This window comes from Odocoileus virginianus, chromosome 13 (genome assembly GCF_023699985.2).
Source record: "Odocoileus virginianus isolate 20LAN1187 ecotype Illinois chromosome 13, Ovbor_1.2, whole genome shotgun sequence".
NCBI classification, from domain to species: Eukaryota; Metazoa; Chordata; class Mammalia; order Artiodactyla; family Cervidae; genus Odocoileus; species Odocoileus virginianus.
This window is the reverse complement of record NC_069686.1, coordinates 11,896,262-11,913,320: the sequence shown is the minus strand read 5'-3', so window position 1 is coordinate 11,913,320 and position 17,059 is coordinate 11,896,262. Positions and strand designations below refer to the sequence as shown.

The following is a 17,059-nucleotide window of genomic DNA, read 5'->3' as shown; positions in this document are numbered from 1 at the left end:
CCATCTCTTTTAAGCTCCTTTGGTAAGGTCAGTCCAGTGGAAAAAGCAGATCCAATGACTGGTACCCAGAGGCCTGCGTGGAGCCAAGGTGCTTGAGCTCCTCTACTCTGGGCTTTTGTGGATAAAGTAGCTTCTCTGGGATCAGACTTTTCATCTGAAGATGAGGATCCTGGGTCTGACTATCTCAAGGCTACCTTTCAGATCTGACACGCTAAAGCATCGTCCAACAGAAATACAACATGAGCCACATGAATAATTTTAAATTTTTTAGTAGTCATATTAAAAAGAAACTGGTAAAGTTAATTTTCACAATATAGTTTGTTTAAACAAATATAAAAAACACTAGTAAGGTTTTCTTTTTCATATTAAGTCTGAAATCAAGTGTATATCTCACACTTAGACTAAATTTCAATTATTGCTAAATTTGTATCATAAAAACTTGCTCTGTACTTAAATCTCATAGAGTTTAGTAGATTCACATACCCAAGTCACTCCGAATATACTTAAAAGGTTTACAATTTTGGGTATCAATTTAAAATTTAAAATAAATAAAATTAAAAGTTTAGTTCCTCTTTATTTCAATGTGAAAAACCAACTGCCATTATAGATAACAATTCTATAACTTTTAAGTTAGCATGAGAATAGATGTATTAAACAAGATTATAAAATCAGATTTTTTTCTCCTTAAAGAATTGTTTAGACGTGGTAAAAACTTACAACAAATAAGTATCCCAATGGCTTAATGTAGTTTTTAATTGAACATATATACCAGACAGTCTGCCTGGTTTCTTTCATATTACAGCCCAACTCCCAGCCATATCAGGTAAAAATGACAGTTTCTAAGTTGCTTACAGGCTGCTGCACTGATGAGATGACATCCACCCCCAAGGAGAGAGCCAGTTTATGGAGATGGTCTATGTGCGCCTGTTTTGCCCGAGAGCGTCTGAGCAGGACCTGGGCATTGTGAGCATCATTCATTTCCTTTGTCTGTTCTGGAAATTCCAGTTCTCTTGATTTGAAGAGTCTTCCCAGCTGGAATTAAGGCCATTAACAATTAACCTGGGTTTCATATTTTTATGAAGACAGTTTTTTTAAAAAATTGAGGTATAGTTGATGTATGATATTATATAAATGACAGTTGTATGATATACTGATTCACAATTTTTAAAGGTTATACTCTATTTATAGTTATTATAAAAAATATTGGCTATATTCCCTAAATTGTACAATATGTCCTTGTAGCTTATTTTATACCTAAATGTTTGTACCTCTTAATACCCTACCCCTGTACTGCCCCTCCCCTCCCCACTGGTAACCACTAGTTCTCCATATACGTGAGTCTGATTCTTTTTTGTTATATTCACTACTTTGTTATACATTTTAGATTCCACACGTGATATCATACACATCTTTGTCTTTCTCAAAGATAGATTTTTTAAAAATGCTTATTTCCTATAACATATTTAACTAGCTAGTCCACTGCTGACAAATCCATCTAAAATTATTAGTATTATAGACAAATAAATGTTATAATGGTGCAAGTCAATAGAGTAAAATTAAGGGACTAACATTGCCAGTTCTATTAAAGAAGAAAACACTGTTTGTTCATAGCCTAAAACTTTAGCAAGATGTAGGTCTGTGATTTGACTAAATTCAGAAACTATTTCCAAGGCATTTCAATACATCTATATTTTCTGTTGTGTGTGTATGTGCTCAGTGGTATTTTCTGTTAAGAGAGGCCAATATCTATGAAGTTCTACTGACACTTCAATTATAATTTTTTTTCCTTCCTTTTTGTTGCTTATATATACCCTGCCTTAAGTTACTTATACCCTAACTTTTGTTAGGGGAACAAAACTAATTAAGAGTCAAGATATTAAAAAAGACGTGTGGAATAAACAGTGAGAGTTCAAAGAAATAAGAAGAGAGAGACATCACTCCAAGGGAGGTAGGATTGTTAGATGGAGGGACAAGGTTTAAGTGGTATAGAGGAGAGAGAAGGACCTGACAGATAAAGGCAGCCCAAGAGTCAGGGCTTGGAATAAGTAACATGGGTGCCATCTTTGAGGGACCAAGGAGAGCTCTGCTTGGCTGGTAGATTGGGGAGGATTCTCGCTCAGTGCGAGAAAAGTCAGGAGCCAGATTGCGGAAAGATTCCAGTATCAGAATAAGCAATCTGGCCTTTATTTATTACATAATCACTTATTTTTAATTTCATAGTTTAAAACTGAGAGTCTTCCAGACACCCATGGTAAGTCTTACCTCTTCTCTGACTTGGTGGAACTGGATAATCTTATATAGGATGTCCTCATAATCTCGGATTCTCTGTTTCTGGTTCTGATGGAAGTGAATAAGATCCTTCAGCTGTTGAGACTTTTCTTTCACAGGTGCTCCTTTGCCATTTAACTCTTCTGACTCTTTTATAATATACTGAACCTCATCATTCAGTTGCTGAAGAGTTGAAAGCAATAAAAGAAATTAAGCTTCTAGAGAGCTTTTTACTTTACAACTGACATATGAAGATCTCAATAACAAATCACTCTCTTACTTGTTGACAAACACTTATTGTGAGGTTCACCCCATCCCTGCAAATCCAGGCATTGTGTGTGATGCTAGGGATATATTATTCCATCCTAATCTCAGATACATTTTTAAAAATTTAAATTAACATTAAATTTAAATTTTTTTTAAAAACACAAAAAAATTGTTTCAAAATTAGAGGGCAAAATGGAAAGTCATATATTTCTATGACATAGCACAGAGTCATCTAGTCATCTGCTAAGTAAATATATTCTAGATACTCTATGAGGCCATGACCATCTGTGATATTTAATAAAACTAGAATCAGGTGGTATGATAAGAACACCACAAGAAGACAAGTATAAAAGTACATTGGGTGAATTATCTGTCCTTTGGGATAAAAGAATGATCAGAATGAACCAGCAGCTGAGCATCACAGTAGCTATGCTGCTTTAACAGCAGTCATCTCCCCCCCCTCAAAAAAAAGCAGTCATCCCAGAATCCACAAATAGCCACCACTTGTAGGGAGGGACAAACCACCTTCTTTCTACACAGCGGTGCTCAGATAGCCCTTATAGAAATCTAGATCCTGGTGGACAGTTCAAAGAGGAAGCCACTATAATTTCAGATGAGACTGGGCATGTTCAGGGTGGTATGGCCATCGACTATGACTTCAGGGTCGGATTTTAAGTGAAGGATAAAAGTAATGGAAATGATTTAAGCTAAGGAGATAATTAGCAGAAGAGTGACCTAGTAAGGGTATTCAAGTTGACATCAAGTGCATGGGCATCAAATATACACATCACGGTGACAGAGCTAAAAAATCTTGATAACATTTCCTGATTTAGAGGAATTTATACACACACACACACTTGCTCATGAGCAGGGGCCTGTGCACACACGAAATGCAGATACATATGACACAGTATAACAAAGAAACTAACAGATAGGCTAGTAGAATTTTCTACGAGTTTGGAGGAAAGAGTTCACTGTGGGCTACAATGGTATGTGTGCGTGTGTGTTGGGGGGTGGTTATGTATTACATCACTTTTGTCTTGTGTGTGTGTGCACACGTGTGCATGTGTATGCTCAACTCTTTGTGACCCCATGGACTGTAGTCTGCCAGGCTCCTCTGTCCATGGAATTTTCCAAGCAAATATACTGGAGCGGGTTGTCATTTCCTACTCCCAGGGATCTTCCTGACCCTGGGATCAAACCCACATCTCCTGCACCTCCTGAATTGGCAGGGGATTCTTTACCACTGTGCCACCAAAGAAGCCACCAGTTTTGTCTTAAAGGAACATAAATTAGATATTCCCTAAAGGAATCTTCAAACTTCCAGTCCTGGGATTCTTTACAATCAACACTTGCAAAATAGTGAAAAACAGAAACACAGGTATCTTAACTTTGCAGCAAAGAACAGAATCCAGGTAGGGGGATAAAATGACTGACAAACTTTTCCAGCAATTGTGTCTGGCTCAGGAGTGGCAGGAAGTGGGGGTTAAGGAATGCAGAAGCCATCAGGGCCTGGGAACATGACTCATGGTTTTTTCTCTCACACCCTGAGGGCTCTCAGAGGGAGAACGGGAGAGCACAGCAAAATTCCTGGGATGGTGGCAGGAGGCTGGGGTGCCAGTGGGTAGGGACAATGACATCACAAGGATAATTTCAGTGACAAAGGACAGCAGAACCTCTGCGTCAAAGAGAGTCTAGCCTTGCTTTGAGATCTCTGAATAAAAAACATATCTATACCTTTTAGGAAAAGAATTAGAATAAATACATAATAAATACATTAATAAGGAAATAATTTAAATTAAAATAATCTAAGGTAAGAATATATTAAGGACCTTTTGTAGCCCGAGTGTTTGCATATCAAATATAGCACACTGCATTTAAAAAGGAAGAAAAATGTGTCTGACACATGGACTTTTCGAAAAGCAATGCTTTTGTTTTTTTAAAAATTGTAATTCATCAGATGGTTAAAATTAATTAGGTGAGCTTCAACTGAACAGTTTTTCATTCTTTTTCATTCACCCAAGGTCATCAATTTGCTTCTTCACCTGGAACTGAGGCTTCATTTCATTCCATTTTTTCCGTAGACCTAAAATGGTCTGGAGACTCCCTCCAAGGTCAAGTGCAGACACAGGCATAAGCACTTCCTGAAGAAGTTTTAAGTTGTGCATGGTCTGAAATAGACATTAGATAGTTATGCATATGTTTTCTTTGTTGCCACCAGCAAATACATCATAATCATTCCAGTGATGACATGGTGTGTCACCAAACTTTGCCACTGCCATGAAAACACTCACTGCCTAGAGTGAGGTTCTGGTTCTAAATCACCAATGAACAAAAGCACAAGCCCTCTTTTCACTGTGGTAAAATATGCACAACAAAAAAAAATCTACTATTTTAACCACTTTTAAATGTGCAGATAAGTGGTGTCAGTGCACTTTGTTGTGCAGTCATTACCACCCTCCATCATCAGAACTTTGTCATCTTCCCATCTTTGTTTATCTGTCCCAGATAAACGCCAACCTCCATTTCCCCCTTCCCTCAGCTCCTGTAACCTCTATTCTGCCTTCTGTCTCCCTGAATTTGACTACTTGAGGTACCTCATGAAAGTGGAATCCCAATATTTACCCTTTTGTGTTTGGCTGATCTCACCTACGTTTCCAAGGTTCCTCCATGTTACAGCATGTGTCAGAATTTCCTTTCTTTCTAAGTCTGAATAAAACCCACTGCATGTTCCCTCACCTTTCTAAGCTGCTCTTTGAATGCTGCCCACTGCTGTTTCACGGGCTTGCTTGCAGCGGCTTTAAGTTGCCAGGCTGTCCGAAGGTGGCTGAGTTCTTCCCTTTCTGCCTTCTGGCTTTCCATAGTGTTCTCCATGACGTGTACTTCATTTTTCACATTTAATATTTCATTTTCTTTTGCCTGTGAAATTAATAACCTGTGTAATGGCTTTTCTTTTCCAAGAAATAAACATGGTTTTGCATACAACTATTTTAGGAGGCAAAGGCTTTTTAGCCAAAGCAGAGCACCGTCCTGACATCAAGAAAAGTCTGAAATGTGGTGTCCCAAGGACAAAAGAACAGAAAAAAAGCAAGGATGGTCTTGGAATGCAGGAACAGAAAAAACCAGACCCTTATTGTCCTTCCCTCCCCCACGTTGTAACTGTTAAAGGATTTCAGGTCCTCCTGAGCAGTATAACCTGCCTTCCCTCCTACCCCAAGGGAAGAAGGTATTTGCCTTACTCTTCCCCCCACCAGCATAGGTGCCTCATCCAATCAGCAAATGACCAGCAAGACCCCTGTCCTGATCCTCGTACCCTGAGTATAAAAACGGATTAAGGACCCATGTTCAATGTCGGTTCTCCCTTGAGCTGGCCTGCTGTTCTAACAGTGTCTCCCAATATAATAAACTTTATTCTCCTCTCCTTGTGCCTTATGTCTGGAAATTCTTTTCCAACCTGCGCATGGACCATGACATGAAAGGTCTGTGCACAGGCTGGGCTCTTAGAGCCCATATATATGCTTGGACATGAGCTTGCTAGTTGTTCATAACTCCACTGGCATTTCAGTCCCCTCCTCTAAGATTTGTTTATTTCCTGGGGTTTAAAGGATGACTGAATGAGCACAGGGATACAGAAATTCTGAAGCTGAGATTATTTTAATGAATACATTTTGAAGTGGATTCCGCCTTTCAACACACATTAGAATATGTCAATATCTCAGTATTAGGGGCCATGAAGGGGCAAATTGTTCCGGGTTTTTCTTTTTGTACTATCCTATTGTATACACTACAATTATTTTAACTTTTCCTTGTGAGAAGTTCCTCAAGTTATACGATCTGAAATGTGCATCTATACACAGCTGTTCCTTGGTATTCATGGGGGCAGGATGGGAGGAGGGTACTGGTTCCAGGACTTGCCCTAGACATCAAAACCAGTGGATGTTAAAGTCTCATGGTTGGCTTTCCGTAACTACAGGTTTCTACCAACTCTGGATAGTGTTCTGTGTTGATCCAAAGTTGGTTGAATCCAGGAATGTGGAAGCCCTGGATATGGAGGGCCAACTGTGTCTCTATACCCTGGTGGCTCCGCAGTAAAGAACCTGCCTGCAATGCAGGAGACACAGTTCAATCCCTGGGTCAGGAAGATTCCCCTGGAGGAGGAAATGGCAACTCACCCAGTATTCTTGTGGGAAAAATCTCATGGACAGAGGATTCTTGTGGGCTACCGGCCATGGGATCGCAGAGAGTCAGACATGGCAGAGCGCGCGTGCACACACACACACACACACACAGTATACCAGAAGCGCAATATCTAAGTTCCAAGACTTCTCTTCCCAACTTTCATATATTCTGGCTATCTGATTTAAAATCCTTTAAACAGTGGTTTTAAATAATGGGAAATTCAATTAGAAGGAAAAGTATAAGAGAGCCAAGGGGTAAAACCATGTACTTTTTTAATGTCCAAACATCAAAAAAGGCAGAAGAATATTTGTTTAGCAAAACAAAAATCTGCTTTGACGGCCAGCTCTTCTCAGGAAATCCTTGAATTTCTAAGGAGCAACTGTACATCAATTTCTATAATGGCAATGACAGCTGGGTATCTAAAAGTCAAAAGACTTTTTAGATTATAATTATTTTAAAATTATTTTAAATGACATTAATATTGCATAATTATATTAATGTAGACATTATAAAGTGTCATTTAATTGCAAAAAAGCCTGCAGGTGCTAAATGTGATTTCTCCAATGAATTTGGGAATCTAGTAATAAAATGATGCATTCTATAACTATGATGAGCAAGACACATATTATGAAAGATATTAGCCACAGCAAATCCTAAAGTAAATTGTATTTTTATCTATGCTATAAATAAAGATAGGGTATCTTTAACATATTATTAAGAAACTATTAATAAAAATGTTACATAATACATGATATAATGGAAAATTGGAATGTGTAGCATGTCAATGACAACTATAATCTGAAGAGTGTACACTCTGAATGAGGCCCAGAAAAAAGAGCGCTATGATAGGATTTGTTGATGCCTAGCTACCAGGATTCAAGAAAAGTGCTTATGCATTTGGCAAGTATAAGTACAGTGGCCACTCAGAAAGATTAAATGCTTTGTCTAGTTAGTAAACACTAACTACTCATTCCATATACTTCTGTATAAAGTCACTGAAAAATCTGGCATCATGTGGTCTAAATAGGGCACTAGATATTCCATTCTCCATGTAGATTCCTACACAATGAGTGGTCTCCTGACATCTTGCTTTTCAGATATCTTGATAACTGGCAGACAGTACTCCAGGTATCATTCTTTATTTGCCACTATAAATTACTAAACTGGCACTTTCATCAAGATGTCTACCAGATTTCTACACTAAATTAGTTTCTCTTATTGTGATGATATTTAGATGAATTGAAAATTTTTTTCATTTCAAGCTTGAAAAATCTGAGCCTTGGCAACAATCAAGAGTAGAGCACACAGCAGAAAGTGCCAGCTGGCTGCCTTCCTTTCTAACCACCAAACTGGTTACCACATTTCAGCACTAATGTTTGTTTAAAAGCCTAATGGTCCAAAAGATATGAAGAGAATAAAAATTGTGTTATATTTGCTTTACCAACAATTTTCTATCTCAGAATGCCACTGAACTAATAAAATTAAGAATTATGTAGACCTTAATTCTTATCAGCAAGGGGAAATTTATCATATGATAGTGGTAAGGACCTTGAGTTAAAGTGACCATGTTTATAATGTCAAGATAAAAGGCCACCAAGTTATGTAGTAAAATAAACACTATTTCTGAAAACTCCGGGTGGACCTTTGACTATCAGAGAACCTACGTTTAGACATAGATAGAAAATAAAATTTTGAATGGATTCCTGCTGCAGATCTTAAATGAAAATCTGGCCATATGATCTTAAACATTCTGAATAAGGTAAAAAGGACTTCTGTTTCTGAGTAGGATGGAGTAGCCAGGGGCAGAGCAGTGCTTCTACCTAGAACAACTAGAAAAGCTGGAATAAAGGCAGAAGGCATCTATTTAAAGCCCAAAAGAACTAAAGAGGCCAAGGCCCCAGGGAAGGATGAATCTGAGAGTGGTGAGCTCACCTGTCACCTCTCTTTCTTACTGCAGCCGGGGGCTTTTCCCAATTCTGTGCACTGAGAGTAAAGCTGATCATGAAGATTTACTGGGGAACAGAGAAACCAGTAGAGCTTTTGACAGACAGTGGTGGAGGTGGGGGGTTCAAGCACACAGCTGATCTTTATCTCAGAACATTGACAAAATACCGGGGCTGAACAGGGCAGGGCAGTAGATTAGAAAACCCAAGCAAATGCTTCTGAAAAGCAGAGTGGAGGTGTTTAGCAGCCTCCCAAGACTCCTCAAGCTAGAGACCTGCCAGGCAGACAGAACTCAGAGAATGTACCAAGCTCCCACTTGAAAACAATGAGAGCCCAAGGTCATCAGAATAGATGGAGCCTTGACAGAACTATAGTCCAGACTCAACTTCACCAGCTCCTGGTTGGCTTAAGTGATCTTCCACCAATACCTACCTAGGGAAAAAACATAACACCATCTGGAATCACAATTTTTTATACATAATGCCCAGCATTCAATAGATATTCACTCATCATCCCAAGACAGGATGACACAGCTAGAAACCAAGAGAAAAAGTAGACAATAGAAACAATTCCAGATCCAGATGTTAGACTTAGCTGACAAACACTTTAAAATATCCATAATTAATATGTTAGACTTAGCTGACAAACACTTTAAAATATCCATAATTAATATGGTCATGAAAGCATAGGAAAGATGGAGAAAGAGAGGATACAAAACAGATTTCTTCTGGCAATATAACGTAGTAAAGAAAGAACCAACTAGAAATTCCAGAACTGAAAAATATAATTTCTCAAAAGGAAGACAGTACAAAAAAGGCTAGACCAAGAAAAGTGCAGTTTGCAAATAAGTAAATTCCTTTTAAGTGAAAATTAGAGAAGTATACAGTGAAGAGATACACATAACAATATACTGAAAAAAGTAAAAATTTTAAAGATAGGTATAGATAGATAATATACATTCTAAATCTTCCAAGTAAAAAATAATATTGTTTATAGTAAAGCACAAATATAAGAACATAGGTAAAATACTCAACAGGTCTTCACTGATGCTTAAGGACAGTGTTAGATGAATTAGAATTATTTACTGCATATTTGTTTCCACGCAGATTTAAGAAGAATGGTCTTTAAACAACAAAGTTTGAAACAATTAAAATAAAGAAGAAATTGTAGCTCAAAGTAGATGAGAATAGTTAGAGACTGTTTCAAATGAATTTGGGCTCCAGATTGAGATTCATCACATGTCAGAGTTCTGAGAAAACTGCAGATGTCAGCCATCTTTGCGAATCTACAGAAAATTGGAGAAGGGCCAGAAAATTAGAGAAAGAAAAATGCCCTGATTTTCAGATGGGGGAAAGGCTGGACTATGTGGTTTACTGATCAATAAGCTTTATACTGAAAACCAGGGCAATAAAATCATTACTGATCAAGCAGATTGTGAGTACTTCGGAAAAAACCCTTAGATCACCAGGAGTCAACCTAGTTTTTGCCAAATTATATTACACAATTGATAGGATACTAGGTAGATAGACCTTCCTTTTAGCAACAACTTCCAATAGAGACTTGAGAAAAAGGTTGTGAAATGCTGGTTAAAATAAAGTACTATTGGGAGTGTCAATGATTGTTTCAAAGACTGGTTTATCAACTGATTGCTTAATGGATTGGAGTATCAACCTGTCCCTCAGACACTTTTTATTAAAGATCTAATTGCAGCCATGGGAGGCTTACTTATTAAAATATGAAATTAAGCCCAAGAGAGATGGCTAATGTAGTAGATAGCAGGCACAAAATTAGTTTAACAAGATGCAATCATGAGTTAAAACTAACAAAGTGACATGAAGTAGGAATAAATATAAAAGCTCACATTTGTATGTAACAGATAAGTAGGCAACAAGGATATAAAATGGGAGAAACCCATCTTGGCAGGAATTGCAATAAAAATGTAATGCAATTACAGTTTTCTTCCATCACAAGCTTAATATGAACCAATAAAGTAAAATTATTGCTAAAAGCACTATTATAATCTTAGTTCTCATCGGTAAAGAATGATATCCACTTTGTGTTAAAGTGGTACTGTACTTTTTGTTTACATTTTATGAATGATTTTGATAAGTCACGGACCATTCTGAGAGGGAGGATTAGGATAAAGAAAGAAACAAAGCTACCTCTTAAATGATACAAAGTATTTATATCTAGTTAGCTGGAAAAGACTCAAATTAGACTTTGCAACTGTTTTCCAGGTTTGAAAATTTTTGAGTGTAACAGGGATGAAATATGAATATATTTTTCTTCCCTATGGATCTATAGAGGGTTAGAATCAGATATGAAGAGCGATTCAACTTAACATTAAAAAAAAAAGAAACAAACCTTTCTAGAAGTTTGAATTTTCTAACAATAAAACAAACAGTTTTAATAGGAAGACACTTGAGGTATTGAAGGAGAGGTGGATTAACCATTTTTTAAGAATAAAGAGTTCTATATTGAATGGGCTTGAAGTTGATATAAGTACTCCAGTATACTTTACAGATCTAACTTAACAACTAAAATTAGGGTACATTTCAGAGTACAATGGGGCTTCACTATGAAAATCTGGTATTATAAGAAATTCTTCAAAATGAAGATTCATCCTAGATGTTATCTTCAGCCTCTGGAAATCTTGTAAGAATCTTTTTGCATGCTCTCAACATAACTCAGAACTTTGGGGTGAACCTCTGAGGACTCTGTATAGTAATAACAATGTTGCATTCAGATTGTCATTCTTTCTTCTTAACAGATATAATAGCCTTTACATGATAAACTCACAAGGGGTCTAGGACCAAAGAAGCACAAAAATGCTGGGCTTCAGGACTGTTTGCAGGTAAATGAAGCTAAAAAGAACTTCTTAAACCAGTTTGACTGAATGACAGCTGAAATTTTGAATTTATGAACTTGACTTTGACAAGTAATCCTTGAAGAAGGTGTGACTCATTTAATGTCATTCTTACCATATTTATTAAATTAAGGAACTCGAGCCCAAGGTCGTGCGTTAAAAAACTCCTCTTTAAAAATAGCTGCCACTGCTTCTCCACTGAGTCAGACCAATGCTTGGCTTCAGCACCGCCCTCTTCCTTTCGTAGGATGTCAGTTTGGTAAAACTCCTTTAGGCCCTGACATTGCTTCTCTACCTGAAAAAAAGAGAGAGAATATAAATAAAAGTTAAGAACACTTAAAAACATTTTTAAAGGGAAAAATACTAGATTCCAGTGAAAGCCTCTATAAAAATTTACTTGGAATCTACATTTCAGAATTCTTTAAACAATTATTAAATACTGTCAACTTACTGAAAAGACACAAATCTATCTAGGTTGTTGACAGACCAGACTGACTACCACTGGGTAGTAAATTGAGCTGACAAGTTTATTATTCGGGAGACCTAGTTACTGTAGCCAAAATCGTATTTATGTGCTGTAGATGTGTATGCTTTGCAACTGGGGACAATTTATGTCAAAGACCAATGTGGTTTCATTTTAGAGCTGAGTTTTATAATTCAGAAGAAAGGTAAACATATAAAATCAAGGATTACAAATCAAAAGGAAATGTAAATCAGTGAAAAATTATTCATAATCAGTAAATCACAACTTGCTTCTTCTCAGTGATAAGCCAGAACAAAAGAGTACTAATAATTATGAATTTTCTGTACATGTATTAATATTAAACTGCCTCCATGAGAAAATGTTATTGAGGTTACTTCATCTCCCTAGAATTATATTTTCTCGTTGGCTAACCAATGTAAGCAGTACTAGATTATTTTAAATCAGTCTCTTTGGACAGAATTTATATAAAGTCAGATGTGCCTGTAGAACTATAGATTAACACGAAACTGGGTATTATAGCAGTAGTAGAAAAATTTTGACACACTTTTTTAAGCATTTTGAATAATACTTAATAGCCAATGGGCTTCCCCGGTGGCTCAGATAGTAAAGAATCTGCCTGCAATGCAGGAGACCTGGGTTTGATCCCTGGGATGGGAAGATCTCCTGGAGAAGGGAACAGCTACCCATTCCAGTATTCTGGCCTGGAGAACTATGGACGGAGGAGCCTAGTGGGCTACAGTCAATAGGATTGCAAAGAGTCTGACATGACTGAGCAACTTTCACTTTCTTTCAGTTTAACAGCCAATAGGATAAGACTCAAAGAGTTCATAACTACTGAAAGTCATCTAAAGAAGGTAAGAAAGTTCAGGCAGTGGTTAGTCACTATATTTTAAAGATTTTAACATCGTTCCTAATTTAGTGAGTGCTACAAAGGGCACTCACAGAAGTTCTCTCCTCTTTCCCCATATTCCATTTATTCATGCCTCTGTTTTGCCCTTGCTTATTTCCTCAGCCCAGAATGATCTTTTCTCAGTTTTCAACTACTTATCCTTCGTGAGATAGTTAAAATGCTACCTCCTCCAGGGGGTCTCCTAAGATTTCATAGTAAGAACTAAGCATCTATCTCCTTGGGCTTCCAGAGATATTTCTGGGAGAAAGTGAACCATAAGAAAATTATTATAACATGAAGACAAGTATGCACACAATGTTCTGGGCACGCTGAGGAGGGACCACCAACTCTATCTAAAGAAACTGGGAAGCACAATGGAAGTAACACTTGATCTGTGTCTTTTAGAATTGTCCAGGGTGACACGGAGCAGGAGAAGGGGGCTCCAGATGGAAGGAATAATGAGTGTGAAGGTACAAGTGTGAAACACGGGCTGGTTAAGAGCGGGATAAACGATCTTGGTGTGGGTGAAGTCCAGATAGCACACGCTGAGTGTTAAGAAGAGAGCATGATCATTGGGTTGGGATAAAGCCAGCCAGCAGGTTTCAACATGTTTGGTACTCTACTCAACATGATGTGACACATTCTCGTTATCTTGAAACAACCGACAGCTCTCACAGTGACTCAGAATCAGCATGACAACCATCAGTACATCAGTGGCATTGTGCGCTACAGGCTGGGTGCCAATCTGATGGGCTGTCAGTTATGTGAAATTCTCAAAAACCTAAACTTTAAGTCATCCTCCTTTCCTAACTGCTCAAAAAAAACCTCCTTGAACGTAAGTAAGCATGATGTCATTACAGGAATTCCCTTGAATATGGACTAGTTTCTTTTAAGTGAATTAATAATCAGCTTTATTACATTATTTGAGAGTAAAAGTTATAATTTGGGTCACAAATTACATTTGTCATATTGCCTGAATTTTAGGAGGTAACATGATCAGATTTGCTTTAGAATGATCATTTTTTGAAAGGCATGAAGGGGAGAATTACAGAAGGCAGAGAGAACAGGCAGATACAATTTCTTCAACCTCAGCAAGGATGATGAGGCCCTGCACTGAGGAGGTGATGGTACAAAGACAGGAATTCAGAAATCTCTTAGGTTGTCTCTAAAGACAGATACGGGATAGCATGGTCTTCAAAATATGGAAAAACAAAAGGGAGGAAACTGGGGATTAAACCTCAGCTCTGATGTTTACTACCTGTTTTGTCTAACTTCCTAGAACCTCAGTTTCTCTCATTTGTAAAGTGAGGATAATAGTGAAAACATATAGGGATATTATAAGGATGAAACAAAATCAGGAATTAAAAGTTCAGATATTGATACAAAATAAGTGCTCATTAACAGAGGGATTAGAGCAGACTTTGAACTTCTACACAGGACTTCTGAAAGACGGTGGGGTCATTAATCCAATGCCAAAATAAAGGAGGAAACACGTTTGAAGAAAAGATAACCAGTTGTGTTTTGGTAAGTTTTAAGGAGGTTACAGAATACCAGTAGGTAGGTAGTATAATTGGAAGCTGAAAATATTGGCCTGGAGCTCAAAAGAGTTGGGGCTGAAGAACCAATTTTGGGTTACTGATGCATTGAAAACCAAAGATGTGTTGGTTGGGGGTGATTTTTGTAGGGAGAGTGTATAGAATGTACAAAAAGAGAGAGCACAGGCAAGAACGCTGTGACCCACCACACTTCAGGAACAGAGAATCGAATCAGGAAAAGGAAGTAACAGATAAAGCAGAAAACAGGATGATTGCCCCAGTTATGTGAAATATCCAAATAAGGCAAATCTATAGGGACAGAAAGCAGATTAGTGCTTGCCTGAGGCAGGGGGATGGGCAACTAGGACTGAAAAAAGTATCCATAGGCTCTTTTTGGGGTGGTGGAAACATACCAAAACTGGACTGCATTGATGTTTGCACAATTTTATGAATAGTAAAAATCACTACATCCTAAGATAGGCAAATTTTATGGTATGTAAATCATACCTCAATAAATCTGTTTTTCTTTATAAAGGAGGTAAGTATGAGTAACTGGGTTAAACAAATATGGCAGAGAGATTAAGTGGAATAAAGACTGAAAATACACCATTTCACCTGTCAACTAGCAAGTAATAAGCTCATAAGAGTGTTTTCAATGGAGTGAAGAGTTGGTAAAAGGCAAGACTGAAACAAGGATAAACTGAGTGGCAGTGGGATGAGGATTGCAGCGGATCAACAGGAAGAGGAAAGAAGCATCATCTTCCCATCCCCAGAGTCCAGATGTGAAAGGAAAGAAAACGATAGAGTGGCAGCCTTAGTGAGGGCAAGACTACTTGGGGAGACCAGTAGATGAAAACGAGGGAAGAAATATAAGAAGCACATTTTCAAAATTCAAGAATGGATGCTGAAGCTACATTCTGAAGGATTCAGGGGCAGACAGGGAGGTACTGATGGCTGGTTTTGAGGGGACATACGTGGAAACCCCACTTTATTGGTGACAGTGGAGGAAGGGTGAATATTTCAGCGGGTTTGGAAGCTGATAGAAGACAGGGCAGTTTGGCTCAATGGACTCATTTTTTTTTTCAGTCACATACAAGGTAAGGGTGCAGATTTAGGAATGGAAACTGTGGCAAGAAGTTTGAGAATCGCTACTGAATGGGCAGCAACTAGAGAGCATATGGTGGGGAGGGGGGTGCTCAGCTGAGGAAAAGACCCTTGAATTTGTAACAGCACCAATCAGCACAATTGTATGATTTCCACAGGAGTGTCTGGGAGTTTGGAAAGAGAAGCAAACAGTGTTGGATTGATCTAGAATTGGGAAGTGGCAGAGTGAGGGTGGAAGCCAGGGAAGTGAGGGTATGGGGAGTGTAATGGAACTGAATAAGCTGGTGAGGAAAGAAGGAAAGCCCATGGAAGGAGGAGGCTGGACAGACTGAAAGCTCTGCCAGGTGAGGACAGGAGCCTCTGCCAGGTGAGCTAACAGAGTGAAAGCTGGGCAGATGAGAGGACAGGAGGTCCTTCTGTGGAAGTGCTGTCTGTAAAGCTGAGGTGTCAGCCCTGATCACCAAGTCCCTGGTCCCAGAGGCCAGAGTGGCCAGCGGAAGTAAGTGCTGAGCTAGAAACTAAGAAGGCACATTTTTGGCAATGAAGATGCAGAGCAAGTACTTCTTTGTACCTTCTCCACCATGTCAAGTTTGGAGAAAATGTTCATCAACGGAACAACCTGTCAGTTGGAGTACTTCTGCCACACCCTGACAGTTCAAGGTTAAAAAAATTAAAAAAAAAAAAATTCAGGATAAAGAAAGATGTGGAAAAGGAGACAGTGGTTCCCTGAGATTTCCAAGGCCTGGGCACGGCCTTCCTTCAGATGGTGAGAACTTGGACTACTGTAGAAACGAGAGTAGACAGAGGCAAAGAGGGCAGATGGGATCATGGTGGTGCGAGGTGAGGATGAGTGTGGTGAGAGGACTGGAGGAGAAGGCTACTTGATTTTGGTGACTTTACCCCTAAGTAGATTTTGCAGAGCTCTACCTGCCACTGAAGCAGCACCCTTCTCCTTGAGAGGAGAATGCATATGGGTGCTCCCCTGGTGGCTCAGGGGCAAAGAATCTGCCTGCCAACCAAAAGATGTGGGTTTGATCCCTGTGTCTGGAAGATTCCCCGGGGGAGGAAATGGAAACCTGGTCCAGTACTCTTGACTGGGGAAATCCCATGGACAGAGGAACCTGGCGGACTGCAGTCCATGGGGTCACAAAGAGTTGGACACAGCTGAGCAATTGAGCATGGGTGGACTGGGACCAGAGTTAAGAGGTGGGATTCCAGCACGTTTCTATTACTGATGTCACCTTCGAGAAGCTAGCACCTTTGAGAGGCAGAATGCTAGTCTACCAGAGGGAATTTTACAGATTGTTTAGTACAAACCAGTCAAAATAATGCTTCCTAAGAAGCTCTCAGAGGAAACTTATTAAGAAGCCTTAAACAAGACAGATCTGAGACCAGACTCAACAGACCATAATTTCCAATTCATTGTACTTTAAATAAATCACACATATTGCGTAGGTATTTTGAAGAGACTGATGACTTAATTTAAAATAGAAAATGACTGATTTTTAAATAATTTTGTTTTA

The 17,059-nt window shown here is 38.5% G+C and overlaps 1 protein-coding gene across 6 annotated transcripts in view; it reads right to left on the bottom strand.

Annotated features, from left to right (window-relative positions):
- CCDC141 (coiled-coil domain containing 141) overlaps positions 1–17,059 on the bottom strand; it is a 219,691-nt gene that overhangs the window by 44,738 nt on the left and 157,894 nt on the right. For 5 of the 6 annotated variants that reach the window (XM_070475945.1, XM_020903873.2, XM_070475943.1 and 2 more), the window contains 5 exons: positions 11,640–11,819; positions 5,275–5,454; positions 4,581–4,706; positions 2,263–2,451; positions 853–1,032 (listed from right to left, as the gene is read on the bottom strand). In XM_070475945.1, the coding sequence (XP_070332046.1) occupies positions 853–1,032; positions 2,263–2,451; positions 4,581–4,706; positions 5,275–5,454; positions 11,640–11,819 (855 nt within the window). The remainder of the gene's footprint in view (positions 1–852; positions 1,033–2,262; positions 2,452–4,580; positions 4,707–5,274; positions 5,455–11,639; positions 11,820–17,059) is intronic. The other variant, XM_070475947.1, reaches the window with a different exon arrangement.